Raw genomic sequence first — 16477 nt, 5'->3', positions numbered from 1 at the left:
TAACCCAAATAATAATATGTTATTTGCTTTCGAATTTTTCTCTAATGAATCGAGTTTATTCTTTAAATGTTTGTTTTCTTGTTCTAGAGTATCGACTCTGCTTTTCAAGTTTTCAATTTGAAACAGTAATCTTTTTTCACTTGACAATATTGCGCTTTTTAATTCGTCCTTGTTTTTTTGCATCTCCTGAAGAATTCTCTCAACTGCCTCCTCATTCATATCGTGATCAGAGAAGGAGTTATCCAATTTATCAAGAGTTTTGTAGTAAGAAACAAAAACAGAACAGTAAGTTTCTCAAATTTCAACAATATCGGACGCTATAATCGGGAAAGGAATTATTGTCACACGTTGGTAGGAAAAATGGGAAAAGAAAACACACCCTTCACTCTCACGGGCCTATGTAAGAGACTTTTCAAAACAAACACAGGAAGGCCGCGGTAAAAATACAGTAAACAATTGGTCAGACAAAGGGAATCCCCGATAAATCTACCGTCTGGTTCCTATCTCGAATTTACTGATATGAACGATATGTATTATCGTTATCGATAGCCAACATATATAAGGTGTTCCAGATGTTTTCTCGTTGAATGTGAATTCAGTTTAAGAAAAGTGTCTTCAAATATCCAATTTACCACTGTATTGCAATCTTAATTAAGTTGATAAAATGCTCACGGTAATCCTTGTACTGTTAACTACTTGACTTAGCACACTCAAGAAATTCGGACGCCGAATACTCAAGTATTGTCAATTTTATTCCACTACGATTTACAAACACCTTTTCACATTCGCATTCACATGGAGAATGAAAGAATTGATATACTCAAACCAAAATTAAGTTAGTGTTAGAATAAGTATGTAATATGGTAAATTCAAAATTAATTTTATGGTTGTTCCGAAGAAACAGTAAACTTACTTGAAATGAATATTAATTTCAAATCAATTCTTTGAAATTATTCGAAAGAATAAATGCAATTATCTATCCAATCCATTAGATTTCTTAATCTGATTAATAAATAAAATACAGCATATATAAAAAACGAATTTATTTCTCAAATCACCATAAAATAAATAGAAACCAACAAATAAATAATATCTACATTGGAAAAAAATTGTATTACATTTATACAAATACAGGATAAAACATTGTACTATACAAAGGATTAAAGGAACATAGTTATCTCCTAAAGAATAAATTATTTAGGTGGAGAGAATTCGAGATACATTCTTAAAAGTTCATCTACATCTATACAACAATTTGGAAACTTTTCGGCTATAATAGATTTTCCCCTGATACCAAAAACAAGTTGGGCTTGGCGGTTTGATTCCTTTGTGTTGTTCTATTTTTCTGTTCTTGAATGATTTGTCCAATATCATTTGAGATCTGCAAAGAAAGAAGAAATTTGTGATTAATAAATTTTATCGTGGACTTTTTCGAATGAAAAATACTACCTGGTCCTGAAGAATTATTCCAAAATTGTATCTCACTCATATCGATAGATATCTATTGATTTGCATTTTCATCAGCAAATGATAACGTAACTCCCAATTATTCATGAACAATTTCCATATTCTGCAAAAGAATCAAATTCAATTAACATTTACAATTATGAACAGGAAGTTGTATTCAAAAAGTGCAATAATATTTCAAAAATAATTAGAAATCTCTAGAAAATCTTTATAACAGACCCTATTAGATATTAACGCATTTGTTCTGAAAAAGTAAGAATTTTGTTGAAAATATCAATTCAAAAATACCTAGTCCTCAAAGAAATAATACAAAGATATCAAGCTGAATTACAATAGTAAAAAACACCAAGAGCATCATAAAAAGGAAAATGAAATCCGAATTAATGAAAAAAAATTAAATGAGTTGAAATTATTTCTCAATAAAAACTTACCTCGAAATTTTCCACTCAGACACTCCATGTATCCCTAATTCCTAATTAAATTTTGCTTTTTGCAGTATGTATTCAGTATCTAACACTTATAACACAATCAAAACTTCCGTAGACCGATCAGTCCTATCACCTAAATGAGACTGAAGGGGATCGAAAGAGATATTTTCTAATGCAAACTGCACAGAGGGCGCATTTTAGTATATCTTCGAATAATATTCTTGAATCTAGTGGATGAAAGCATTTATATACTTGTATTTCGATAAATACTGCCAACAGGTGGATAGGAACGTTTTCATTGGCGCGGCATATCAAACGAGTCGAATCATGTTGACGAAGATGCAGGGAAAAGAACTCGCGTTTTAGTATATTTCGGTATAATATACTCAGATCTAGTACATGCAAATATAATTCAGATTATGAATGGTTTATTCTGAACTGGATCATTTGAATTTTTCAAAAATCGAAACAAATTTTGTCACTCATCTTATTCAAAACGATATCCGTGATCAAAATATTTTAGTTTTTTTTTTATTTAAATATTTCACTCATCAAGTACTTGGGTCATTTGACACCTCTCAAAGGAATTATATTTTGTAAAATACATTTATATCCATTAAATAATTTTTGGCTTATTCTATATCACACATATAACGTAAACTGTTAACGATTATTCCCATGTTGTGTCGGTCACAAGAACCTTGCTATCTGGGGCAATCCCAGGTGTTTAATTGCTAGTATACCTCATCCATTTTTGAATGTTGAAACAAAAGTTATTTCAAAAGAAAATATGTGTTTTTCTTATCATTTTTTAGGTTCATGATTGCTCACCAGAATCAATTTTACTTATATTTTTATGTATTATTAACACATCTCAAAATATCACATAACTTACTTCAATATGGTACCGCTATGACAATTTTTAGCGTCAGAAACTAGATGTATTGTGAAACGGTATGTTAACAAATTATCTAGTATGGCCTTTATTGAGTTGGTTAGCTACAATTAACATAAAAAGAAAAATAAAATTCATATTATCTGCTAATTCAATCACAGGGTGGATTTCAGATGAATTATTCACTCCCCTTCTAACACTCAAACCCTAATATTTAAATATTAAAATGAAATATGTCTCACTATGACGAAATTTTGTCCACAAAATTTCATATTTTCATTTATTATTGATTAGTCTCGAACATGAAAAATGAGCAAATAGGTCTCCAATTCATCTTTGTGACTTGGGCATATTCTAATTACAACTAAAATGTATCACTCGCAATAATTATAATCTGTAAACCAATTCTTCAAAAATATAATTTGGAATGAGTATATTTCAATTTTCATAATGAGTAAATGATATCTTCGAAGTCGCAATATCGTATGTTCAAACAAAATGTAGCAGTATTCTTGAATCAATAAATTTATTCCTTCATTTTGAATACATCATTTACTTGTATGGAGTATTATATATTTCTATGAAGTATATGTATTCGGTATTCTATTTATTCATTCCAAGTATACCAAATTTCTTACTTTACTTTTTCCGATTCAATATATACTTGGATCAAGTTTAATATTTCAAGAATATTCTATTTCTTGATTTGAGAATACATTTTTTTCCGTGTAATGCTCTTTTTGTATATTGAATCTCACAGGACCATGGCCTTGATTCAAATCTAATTATAATAATAATAATAATAATCCATGACATTTTATTTCAAAAAGAGGTCTCCCTATGCTTTTTTGAATTTACGCTCTACACTCCTCACGGTCCACATCCCTCTACTGTGTTTTTCAAATAGGAATACATACTTTGGGTCCGTAAAGTATGGAACAAATTCATTTCCAGATAAACAGACCATTTCAGGAAATAATCCTGAAACACGTCGATTTATTGTTTTGTCCACCCTGTACCAATTGGAATCAACATGTGATACATTTTTGGAATCAGCTCAGCAAGGATAATCCGAAAATTGAGACAAATGGAGGTGTTTTATTAAAAAAAAAATGACCGTGACGTCATTACTCGAAAGTGATTCACCCTGTATATTAGATTATTATTAGAAAATATGGTAAATTAAAATCAAAAATCGACGTGTTCCAGGATTATTTCTTGAAATGTTCTGTTTAGCAAACTTCACGGACACAGTGTATATATATTGTGATATATCAAATGAGAGGACATTGCTTGTTGTGACTGAAAGAAGAATTTGTTAAACTATTTTTTTATTACAAAATTACCAATTTGTCGACGTGGAAGCATGGGCGGGATATCTTCATGATTTTTTGCGTTTGGTATTATAGTAATGAACCCATTTTTTTTGTCTCCTGTCTCAATGCGATGCAGAAATCCCTTCCTTCTTTGCCTCGCAAGCTGCTGTTCAAAAGCTAACAAACGCCGGTCAACATTTTTCGGCTTCAACTCGTACGGTACCCAATTTTCCTGTTTCTGAATCATTCCCATGACTTTCAGGCATTTTGAAATGGCTTGTTGCGTTACTCCCAATGATCTTGCCAATTCTTGTTGAGTGTGACACGAGTCTTGATCAAGTAATAACTTCAATTCTGCATCTTCGAAAACCTTTTCTCTCCCATCGGCCTTGCTGGACCTCTACGTCAAAATCACCGTTCTTGAAGTGTTGAAACCATTCTCCGCACATTCTTTCACTAATAATGGCCTCACCATAAGTATTTTAGAGCATTCGATGAGCCTCAGCCGCAGATTTCTTTATATTAAAGCAGAAAATCAAAACTTCCCGCAAATGACGAGAATTTGGTTTGTGAGCTAACATGTTTAATCCAGATTAACCATGATGCGACACAAATCGTCTAATATTTCGATGGCGTTAAGTTTACAAATACCTAAAAATACAATCTTTTTATTTCGACTTGTACTTACCGCTACAGCCATCTATTGCAAAACGGCAGAAGCAAAGTTGTATACCAATATTATTTGTCATTTCGGATTAACTTTTCGATTTGAGAATGTTCTGATCCGATATATTGTGGTATTTCTTATTTCCTCCCCTTACTGATGACATTTAGTAATTGAAAAGTTGTCAGAAGCGACGAAAAGTATTATTTGAAAATTAAAGTTCATTCTTCTAAATTATTTCATATGAATAAAATAAAAATAAAATGTTTCCAGCAATTTCAAAGAGCAGTAACTCGAGAAAAAGAAAGAGACTAAGAACAGAAGATTCAATAAGAGACGCCCCCAAATTTCAAGGTTACAAGAAGTCTTCAAATAATACAAAAATATTTTTTATATTTTTTAAACAACCAAGTATACTTACATTCCAAAAAAGTTCGGGTTAAAAAAAAAACAATGGCTCAACCCTTAGACTATATATCAGACTTATATAGTCTAAGGTAAACCGATGTTTTGAATAATGTTGACATCAATTTGAAATATATTCACCTAATGTCACGTGAATATCTAGAGAAATGCAGATTTTACACAGAAATCTTAATCATCCTGTAGTAGGGGAGACTGGGGATGGTTGATACATTTTTCACAAAATCGTTATTAAAAAATTTGTGTTAAACATTTAATAATCCATTTATGTCATAGTGAAATTTAAGGACTTCGCTTAAACGTTTAGCATTATTAAATAACTGATAATGGATATTCAACCTTGATTATGAGTTCTTGAAATTGACGGTCTCAAACCTCCCTATATATGGGGTTTGATACAATGAGAAATAAGGTACAAGCCATAAAAAAATCAATCTTTTATTATCATAACACTACCTGATTCCAACATTATTTGCAAGTAAACATTTTTATTTTACTACTGACACTTGCACAGGCTAAGTGGCACTCCATTTTCTGATGAAGATGACGATCCAGCTTGCATCAACGCCAATTCATTATTTTCGGAGTTCATCAGAAAATGGATCTTTTTCATTTTTGTCCTCAAAGGATACAAATCATCAAACACACTTTTTTTGTTTTTAAAGTTTTTTTTTTTGAGGTGAGATTTACTGTATCAAACCTACCTAGAAGACAAATTCGTCTTCTTATTATTATATTCGATTGAAGATCTGTTCTATTGGTGTCTATATTCTAAAAAAAATGCGCATCAAGAATAAAGTAATGAATTTCGTTAGGTTTTGTTGATAAAGAAATAAAGCTTGGAGTTTGTTATGCAAATTCTCACAGCGAATATGTAGAAAACACACGATCCTTCCTACAATTCAACTGACATTATTTCCACACTCAAAGAGGCACTGCACGTGATTACGCCTTCTTTGAAGGACCTAGGCGGGAAATATGAACGAATATCAAACCTCCCCTTGTATCAACCCTCCCCTACTAAAATATTTCATTTATAGACCTATGTTTATGATAGGTTTTTTGCAGTATCACATTTTCCGTCCAGCTTTCTGGAGTAGAAAAAAAACAACGATCCGCAAAGCGATAATCACAAAAACTCTCAAGCTACCTACAAGAGAAATAGAACCAGGTTATCTAAGCACCCTGTCATTTTATCAATTGAAACTGTCTTCTTCATGAAAATTCGCTATCGTTGTTTATGCCAGGTCGATATGTTAAGAAGGAAACATGTTGGTGACGTTAAAGGGTTCGAATATCCAATTACTCCTTTTAATTAAGCCAATATCGACGATATTAACAGGGTAATGGCTCAAAACAAATCGGAATTAATTCGCTGAAGGGGTCCGGAAATTGGGATGGAGATAGAAACGCACCGCATATAGAGAAAGTCCAAGGCCAGTGGCGGAGCGCTTCTTTATTTTGATATCTAGTTGTGAAATGTTCGATGTTTTCTCTCACCACTCACCTATATAGTGGTTCAAATATGAGACGCAGCATTAACAAAAGAGAACTGGTACGTTCCTTCCAGAGTTGAAGTTAGGATAATTCACATAATCGAATAATTGGTAGGTACTCTATATTAATCTACAATTTATGAAATATACAAAACATCTCAACATAAAATGTACTCACTGACAAAGAAACTGCAACACCCAGAAGGAGCTGTTTGAATTCAATTTTTATCTTGGTAAAACATAGATAGTAGAGCAAGGAGTAAATGATAGAATTTGTGGAAAAAAATGTAGGTTTTTTCATCTGAACAATTTTTTTACTTAAATATTGCAGTCGTTTTTCACAAGTTTTTTGAATTTGACAACAAACCAGCTGTTCGCGGTGATCCAAACTCGATGTTTAGTTGTTGTTAAAATGCCTAAAGCACGTGTACGCAGAATTCATCTCCAGGTCAGTGAATCGAGATCGAATTATTGGTCTACGGAAGACGGGGTTGTCATTTCGAGAAATCGCTAACCGTACGAACAGAAATCCAACTACTGTTATGAGATTATGTCAAGCGTGGTTTGATAATGCCCAAAATCGAAGAAGAGTAGGCACCGGACGTCGAAGGGGCACAACTGAAGTTCAAGATCGACGTTCAAGACTTATGGCCATTAGAGACCGATTTGCGACAACTCGATTTTTGGCTGAAGAGTGGTTAGGAGAACAAGGCCATCCTGTAACTGTCTGAACGGTTCACCGCGGGATAAGGTCTTTTGGACTTCAGCATTATCGACCACATCTTGTGTTACCTTTGACGGTTGAGCATCGTCGGCAACGATTACATTGGTGCAGAGAACGTCAACATTGGAATGTGAAATGGCATCAGATCGTCTTTTCTGATGAATCTCGATTCTCCTTCGGTACACATGATGGCCGAAGAGAGGTTAGACAACGTGAAGGAGGAAGACGTGAACCTTATATACACCGGATATGGTATGGGGAGCTGTTGCACATGCAAGTAGACCACCTTTAAACTTTATTCGAGGTAACATGACAGCGTTACAGTACGTTCGAGAAATATTCGAGCCATATGTTCTCCCTTACCTTAACCGAATCGAGAATCCAATATTTCAGCAAGATAATGCCTGACCTCTATTGCCAGAGTTAGTTTAAACTTTTTCGAAGCGACCCATGCGAATCTTTTGCCATGGCCGCCCAGATCCTCCGATCTTTCGCCCATAGAGCATGTTTGTGATATTTATTTATTTATTAATTTACATAAATATATCAATATATAAATTATTGACCCATCAAATTTTACATGGGGAGTCAACAAAATATAACATCTAAGTAAAATACAGAGTTCACATTATTTTCACAAACAAAGATTGAGAATAAAAACGGATATACTTTTTGGCTGGTTCTTTTATTCCAGGTTATCATTGAAAAATTCTTGGGTATTATAGTAGGCCCTCTCCACCAACATCCTCTTGAGCTCCACTTTCAACTTCTCTCTTTTGGCTTCTTTAAGTTTGGAAGTTATCTTATTAAACAATTTGATAGCCAAGTGGTTTATACTCATCTGAGCTGCATTTACTCTGTGATATGGAATTGTGAAATAATTCCTAGTACGGGTATCCTATTCGGGTATCATGGGTAGAAGGCTTGGAAATTTACCCTAGCTCCATATACTTTGGCAGCTCTGAGACATTTAGTACAGATAGCTTGGGATAGTATCTCTCAAGAAGAAATAGACCATTTTATTGCATCAATGCCGAGACGTGTTAATGAGTGTATGGATGATCGCGGTGGACAAACACATTATTAACAAATTCATTGAAAAAAATTGTGAACCCTTCGTTTTTTTCACCAAATTTCAATCATCTATTCCTTGCTGTACTATTTATGTTTCACAAAATAAAAATAAAATTTAAACAGCTCCCTCTGGGTGTTGGATTTTCTTTGTCAGTCAGTATATATCTCCACAAGTAAAGCCTAAGATTTTCTCTCTTACTCTTCTGTGAAAAGGATATACAAGCCATCAATTTGCAATTGAGTTATGAACGTTTGACCAATAAATGTTTCCCTATGCCCAAACAATGCGATTTACTCAATTTATATTGCTCCGTATTATATTTCAACGGACTAAAGACCTGTATGACATTTTTTAAAAGGATTCAGACATTACCACTTAAGTTTATTATTACCTATAATGAACCTTTGGAACTATTCCAGGAAAAACAAATTTTACAATCGCTACGACATATAAACATTTGAAAATTCATCCACATTAGGTAATGCTTAAAAAAAAATATATTTTTAGGGCACTTTTTCTCTCCTCCATATGTCGCTATCAAAGTCATTGAAGCACATTCATTTTCAAAGATCAAAAGTTAGACACCGCAGTGATATCCTATTATATGTATACACAATGTGAAGAAGAAATACATAATTCATCAAAATATTATCCAATGTTTTCAAGTCATTGAAGAATATAATATTCACACATGACTTCGACGAGACAACTCAAAACATCCATCCATTTTACATTCGACCAAACCCCAACACCTGCCACGCCACTGTCGTCCATCGGCTTACGTTATTTTCGATATGCAGATTGTTAATTAAATCTGGTCGACGGGCATATTTACATGACAGCAATCTGTCTAGAACAGGGCCGACCAGGACAGGCCTTGCTTTAATTATGTTGTGTAACAAGGCGTATTTTATTAATATGAATTCAACCACGAGTCCTTGCGCTGTTGGTAATTGCGAATATATCACAAAATAACGGAAAGTGTGATTTGGAACGTGTCACTAGCATCCTCGCAGTCACAGCGTTTCGTTGATTTCTGAATGTCAACAGCGGCTGTTGCTGTTGGTCAGTTAGATTTGGTATTGTCGGTGACGATGATGGGTGATTTCATTAAGTTTGACGTCAGAAATGTCTCAGTTGTTTTCTATTATGGCATTTTAGTGCAGTGTTGCCATGCTGCACATCTTTTATAATAATAATAATAATATAGTTATATTCTGAAGAACAAAAAAATATACAGCAATAAAGCTCTATTAGGTAGACTCGATGATTTCTTTTTGGTTGATGTTGCTGTTTGATATAACAAGCCCAAGGTTGTAGACTACTTTGCGCTGAAACTGCAATTCCGCTAGATGGAGCTACCCGAAAATTTTTGGTAGATTTGTACCTGACACACCCATTCAATTTGAAGAACCGCCTGTTTGGTATTTATTGCCCCTAATAAAATCTCAACTCTCGATGAAGCCCAGCAAAGAGTAAATTTGTGTTTCTGTAAACTTTAGAAATTCAGTTCAGTTTAGATACAGTGGCGTATCCTAGGGGGGGATAAGGGGGATATATACCCCCCAGAAGGAATATCCATTATATGTAACAACCTTATATATCACAATCTTATTATGAGTAAGCAAAATTCTTTGGAAAACTTCTTCAAAAGAAGGAAAATTTGTTATATTTGTTTAGTTATATATTACTAAATAAGATAATCACTGTAAATATTGTGAATACAGAAATGACAATGAACCACTGTCATGGACGTATATCGAATATGGATAATAGAAAAAAATATATGATTATCTCTGAGTGTATGATTTCACAGAGAAAATCATAAAGAGTGCATATTGAGATTTCTAGAATGAAAAATTCGAGAAGCTTTTGAGTTCTCATTTTATGCGCCTTTGGAGACCACAAAAGTGGGTATAGGAATATAAGACATGTGATTTATTAGGTTATTGTTGTCGGTTTGTTTATCTAGATGAGAATTTCTGATATTCTACTGAAATTCAAAATGATTATTTGACATTTGACACGTAAAAAAATGAGTGAAGGCAATAAGAAAAGGAACACTTGGGGTTTTTACAGATATATTCAGCTCATCTAAGTTCAATATTTAATAATTTTTTCAAATCGGATAAAAAAGGTTATTGTCAAATAAAAGTCACTTTTGATAGTTATTTGTTTTATTAGGCGGCAAAGCAGTAAATTGACTACCTCAGCTGAATTCCTAGTCACGCTACGCTCGGCCATGTATAAGTATTGATCTTTTAATTTTTTTTGTAGTGATAAATTGAAATGAAATTTCATACAAATTGCAATTGTTCGATGGTTGGTTGCTATGGAAATGTATATGTCCATAATAATTGTAGTTTGAAATTTTTTTTTCCATTAATCATTTCTGATGATGCCTAAGCATGAAAGTACTTACTTTGCTGCGTAGGCAGGAAAAGTAATACTTTACTGATTGATATGTGTCTGCAAAATTGAAATTTGTTGTCAATCGGAGAAAAAATATTTTATAAGTGTATTTAAATTTCAAGAACTTTTTTTGGTAAGCGAGGGAAAGCCCTACGCGTTGAAGCATAAGTTCAAGATTCTGGCTCGCGAACTTGCATTCCTCTTGGAATTCTCCCATCTATTATCTCCGGGAGAATACAATTTTCATAGAATTCTCTCAATTTTGGTACCATAATATTCTTCCAGATATTCTCATCTCTTTTAATGGTTTCTACGTGAAAATCGTTGTCGCAGTATAGAATAAAATCACAATATTCTCTTCTGCATATGTTCAATTGGCCCTGAATCTGGAAATAGTAGTTGTGATTCTTCTTCAACCTGTAAAAATTATTTTCAATGTGACGTATCATAATTATAATGCAACATTATAATCCATGAAATGTTTCTTACCTTAATCCATCCTGATGAACAGTATAGCATTTCGATTTTTTGTTTTCACTAAGCTTACCCTTTACAGATTGAAGGCATTTGACCTCTATCAGACCATCATGCTTGATCAGTCCATCAGGCGAGGCACCTAAGAATGGGAAATCGGGATCTATTATGAAGCCACAGCGTGTTACTTCAACATTTTTTGTGGCTTCATATATTTCAATAGCCCGATTCTCATTAACTCTGCCATATAAAACTCCCGGAGTGTTTATTGGTTTTTTGTAGAGGAGGCATTTCACCAAATTATGGCAGGGTGTTGTCCTTCTTCTTTTCACCACTGCTCCGAAATTCGATGATGTGAGATAATCCTGTCGATATTCCCTCCACAATACATTATCGTGTTGTCCTCTTGTTTTCATCTCTATTTCTTGTATGGATGAATCCCCTGAAATTCTGTCCCGTAGGTTCTGAAGGAAAATTATTTTCTTCTCCTCTATTTCAATTTCAGCCATGTCCGGTTGCGAAGCATTTGGTCCGTAATTGGAATCAGGACCAACACATAGTTTTCTTGATTTCGACGGAATAATCCTCTCCCTCCTCTGCTCATTATGCCGCTTCCTCTTCAAACAAAATTGTATCATATGATTGCTGCTATTCCCCTTCCATGCATTCAGATGCCAGGAAGGACCATCAGCATGGGAAAGTGCAGCACTATAGGCACGGCAGGTGTATGAAATTGATCGGCCAAAGTTGACTCTCTTTCCTCCCGTACATTTTGCTACAAGAGCCATATACCTAAAAGGGTGAATGAGTGTTTTATATGATAAGAAAAATGATAGAAGATTGCTTCAATTATTCATAAATTTACAGACCTTTCTGCTTGGTTTGTGGTTTCATTGTATGCCAATCTATCCGCCTTATTTTTCATAGGCTCTAAGATTTTCAAAATCTCTTGAAAAAAGAGCGGACTCATTATCTTAGTACAATCTTCTTCCCCGTCGTTTTTCCTTTTGCAATATGTGTCCCTGAAAATATGAAATTATGAATCTGATAATTTCGAGTATATTTGAAGGACAATTCACCTGCAGTTCTCGTGGTTTCCAAATATATGATAAGGAGCGTTTCCCAAATCCCTGCGTAACATCACCACATCATTTTTATTATTTTTCACAATAATTCTCACTGATTTAACCAATCTTTTCACATTAGTTATGTTTTTAATTTTTTTTGTTAACATTTTTCGATTGAAAATCTCAAATGATGTATTTTTAGCTAATTTGTGGAGCTTATCGCTCACACATCTAGTCATATGATTGGCACACTTAATTTTTATCACTTGCCGACCGTACGGGACCTTTTCAACAACCCTTGAATATACACTTGAATCTCCATCACCTGAATAAATAAATATAACAAAATAACATCAAAGGTACATATATACATTGTAGTAATCGATAATTATGTATTTGGGTTTTTTACCTATCAAATATTTATATAGAAGTCCATGCTGTTCGATACTCTTGCAAAAGCCATCTGTTATTATATCTTGCTCCATGCTTGTTGAAGGACCACTGAAATTGAGTGCACAATCATGTGACTTTGGGGCTAAATTATGTTTTTTATAATAAAAGCATGAGGAACAAGTTTTATTTCTCACTCCTACAAATAAAAGTTTTTTTGTTTCAGCACCAATTATGACTCCCTGAAAAGTTATTGATTAGTACGCATAAATATTAACAATATTATATAATGGCAATGAAGTCAGATATTATTTTTATTCCACACTTAAATACTTACAACTCCTGAAGGAGCATTGTATCCATGCCCGTAACTTCTTTTACTCCATCCTCCATCTACAATTACAGTTATGAAGGGCGTTCCGTCGGCATTCACATTGCCTTTTTCCAATGCTAATTTCTTCTCCTCTTCTCCCGCTTTCTGCATATTCTCAAAAAGTTTTTCTTCCCAAATCTAAAACATCAATAACATACTCAATATTTTTTTATAAAAAAGAATTAACATATTTTATTATAAATGTTCCTCATTATGGGAGTCAAGATCAATAAATTAATTATTTGAAAATCAAAAATTTTGCTAATTGTGTAGCTTATACAATTTACAAGTCCTACCTTTTTTATTCCAGCAGTAGTCTGACTATACGTTTTTTGTGTCATGAACGGAATGTCCATAATGGCGAATAATTCCTCACATTGATATTTACCAATTCCTATTGACATATTGCCCCATACAACAGCTTTCGTTATTTCATTTTCCCCATTATTTGGATCAGTGCTCAATACAGTGGCTTCTTCACAATTATCACAAAAAAAATGCAGTCTTGAAGTCAATCCAAATCTTGTTTCTTTTACGAAAGTCATCTTTCCCATCGTACATTTGTCTCCATGCTTACAAATTTTCTCATATTCACTGAGAACGTGACCTAAGTTTACAATGCGGCGACCGTTCAACAAATGTTTTATTGACTTATAAGACTGGTCAACCTCTATTTCTAATGCAGGGTAATCTTGTTCAAATCTGAAATGAAATATTTTCAATACTTCCTTATTTACAGAAGAAATAATTTACTTACTCATTTCTTACAGACGTTGTTGATTGCATTAGTGGATTAGGATTTCGTTTTATATTTTGAAAGGCCAATGCTCTGAAAAAGGGTAAAATGTAATCCAAATTCTAGAATCTGTCGATGAACATTGATTTACAGAATGGTTTCAAATATAAACCTACATATTATGTACATACCTTGCTATCTGCAGGTTCTTATTTAATCTTGATCTGGACGTTTTTTTAGGCACTCTTGCTGAATTAGGGCGCTTCGCCATAATTGAGGTACGAAATTAATATAATATAACAAATATCACAAATAAATAATGAATGCACTGTTATTCACATTATTATTATTATTATTATTGAACAGCCACAGGTAAACTAATATTTTTTCTATCATCCATTCGAATATATAGGTACTCAGCATATAGAAAATATACTAATTAGACAGTTCCTTTTCATAAATGAAATGAGTTATGCCTTCAAAATTGAATTATCTACAAATATCTTTTCTTATATATTCTAAGAAATGACGTTTCATAAGGTTTTAACTTGATTTATAGATTCATTTGAAAATATAGATAGTGAGAAAGGGCTGCATCCATTCGAATATATAGGTAGGTACTCAGCATATAGAAAATATACTAATTAGACAGCTCCTTTTCATAAATGGAATAAGTTATGCCTTCAAAATTGAATTATCTACAAATATCTGTTCTTATATATTCTAACAAATGACGTTTCATAAGGTTTTAGTTTGATTTATAGATAGTGAGAAAGGGCTGCATATCATAAAACTATTTTCAGAACCTCATAAATCCATCTAGTTGTCATAAATAGGACTGACCAGAATCGAAGTTGAGGACGGATTCGTCATCAGTGAGTCATACACATAGACCTAATATCCATGGACCTAGTGTCACGTGATTTTTCAGAAGCTCGTAGAGGAGAAAGCATTACAGAGAGAAGAATATATGATTTCTCTTGATTCGAACAGAGATGCTACTGAGGGCAATCTGTCAAGAACCTAAAAGCAATAAAATAGGTGATTTATTACACTGAGATGGTCAAATGTCAAAATCATCTGATTGAAAGATATAAAGACATGATATTTTTTTATACGTTTTATGAACTGAATAGAATGAAATTTACATACTTTTTTATATTTATCATTTCGATTTGCCTAATTCAATGTTGGAATAAAATATGGCATATATTTGGATGAACTTCTACCATGTGAATCAGGAAAATTGAGAAATTTTAGACCATACTTCTTTCTGACATTGTGGGGACAGAACAGGATTTAATGTAACAATGAGTTGGACTCGTTAATATCTCAAGGAAATATAATATACATATAAATAATTGCTTATAGGAATCAGCAATACTCTTATTGGCTATAGGTGAAGATAAGTAATATTCGATTCAATCATCTTTTGAATTGGTAATATTTCTTTTACTTCAGGTAGAAAAATTCTCAATATTTTTCACAATTCTTTGCTTTAAATTCAAATTTGGAATAACGATTTAACGTTCAACTCTTCGAGTTGAAAGAGATGTATATTGTTCTCTTTCTCTAGGGCAATAAATCAACTAACGAAAAAGATTATTTAAAAAAAATATTGCAATTTCTTAAACTTTTATGACATGAAATTTTCAAGGAGGTATGTATACAAGAATGGCTTCACGAAGCGAAAAATTTTTACTTTAAATTTTTTCAAGTTAATATTAATGAAGGAAGTACGAGAAAATTTTCTTAATCAAGAATTGCCTATTTTCAGGGTTAAATTTAAATGGTAAATATTGTAGATAGAGTTTCGGGAATAGGGAGTTTTTCAAAAGAAATTTTTTTTTTTGAGAATTTTTTGTCAGATTTCTGAAATATTAATAATTTTCCACATTTCGGCAAAAATCCAGATACCTTTTTTTCATCTTAATTTCTTTATGACTTTTGAAATTTTCTTTATGATACTAAGCGCTCAAAATGTAATTCTCCAGACATCATTACGAATAAAATCAGCTAGCATATATATTTTAGGAACAGTATCGTTTCTAATTCTAACAATGATTTCATAACAAGTTTTCTACCTTTCCCTATTCTTCAGTGCAATATTGTCATAAACTAGTAATGTACACAATTTTAGCCAATCAGAGAAACCCTACCCTCGTAAATCATAAAAGTGTCATTCATCTCGAGCCATAAAATACAGTCCAAGATTCTATTGGCGTTCATGTTGCAAAAAGGCGTAAACCTTTGGGAGGCGTTCCAAAAAGCATAATTCCATATGAAAATCATCTACAATTAGAGCAAATCAAGCAATTTTAAAAAAATTTTTGCACCAATTCAAAACACATAATATCACTGAACATTTGTGGATGAGTTACTTGAAATGAGAAGTCTCTCTGAAGCTGAATAGTCATTTAAAGAAAGTGTTCAATTTCAAAGTTCGATTTGCGGAATACTATCGATTTTTTTTTGGAAATCGAGACGGGATCTTCAAGTTCACTATATCACGTCATTGTTCACTCAAAAAATGAAAT

General features: G+C 32.9%; 1 protein-coding gene and 1 long non-coding RNA gene across 2 annotated transcripts; both read right to left on the bottom strand.

The window, feature by feature from the left end:
- Positions 1-1028: 1028 nt before the first annotated feature.
- On the bottom strand, positions 1029-2560 carry LOC123684835. The gene is made up of 3 exons (XR_006748197.1): positions 1899-2560; positions 1450-1570; positions 1029-1381 (listed from the first exon to the last, which is right to left on the bottom strand). It is a non-coding gene; the product is annotated as an uncharacterized LOC123684835 (long non-coding RNA).
- Positions 2561-10492: 7932 nt separating this feature from the next.
- Positions 10493-14211, bottom strand: LOC123684568. The gene is made up of 9 exons (XM_045623861.1): positions 14132-14211; positions 13962-14033; positions 13501-13906; positions 13169-13342; positions 12813-13073; positions 12708-12766; positions 12454-12567; positions 12244-12396; positions 10493-12166 (listed from the first exon to the last, which is right to left on the bottom strand). Exons 1-9 carry the CDS (start codon positions 14209-14211, stop codon positions 11386-11388), a joined length of 2100 nt encoding a protein of 699 aa, XP_045479817.1. The 3' UTR covers positions 10493-11385.
- Positions 14212-16477: the final 2266 nt, after the last annotated feature.

Source organism: Harmonia axyridis, chromosome 7 (genome assembly GCF_914767665.1).
Source record: "Harmonia axyridis chromosome 7, icHarAxyr1.1, whole genome shotgun sequence".
NCBI lineage: Eukaryota > Metazoa > Arthropoda > Insecta > Coleoptera > Coccinellidae > Harmonia > Harmonia axyridis.
This window is presented reverse-complemented; position numbering and strand designations above follow the sequence as displayed.

Bases quoted from the DNA above. Each gene is read 5' to 3' on its own strand.
- LOC123684568 (XM_045623861.1), bottom strand. From the start codon at position 14,211: ATGGCGAAGCGCCCTAATTCAGCAAGAGTGCCTAAAAAAACGTCCAGA. The intron at 13,074-13,168 runs GTAAGTATTTAA...ATAACTTTTCAG, and splicing joins ACAATGCTCCTTCAGGAGTT to GGAGTCATAATTGGTGCTGA. The intron at 12,568-12,707 runs GTGATAAAAATT...TAATGTGAAAAG, and splicing joins AGGTCCCGTACGGTCGGCAA to ATTGGTTAAATCAGTGAGAA.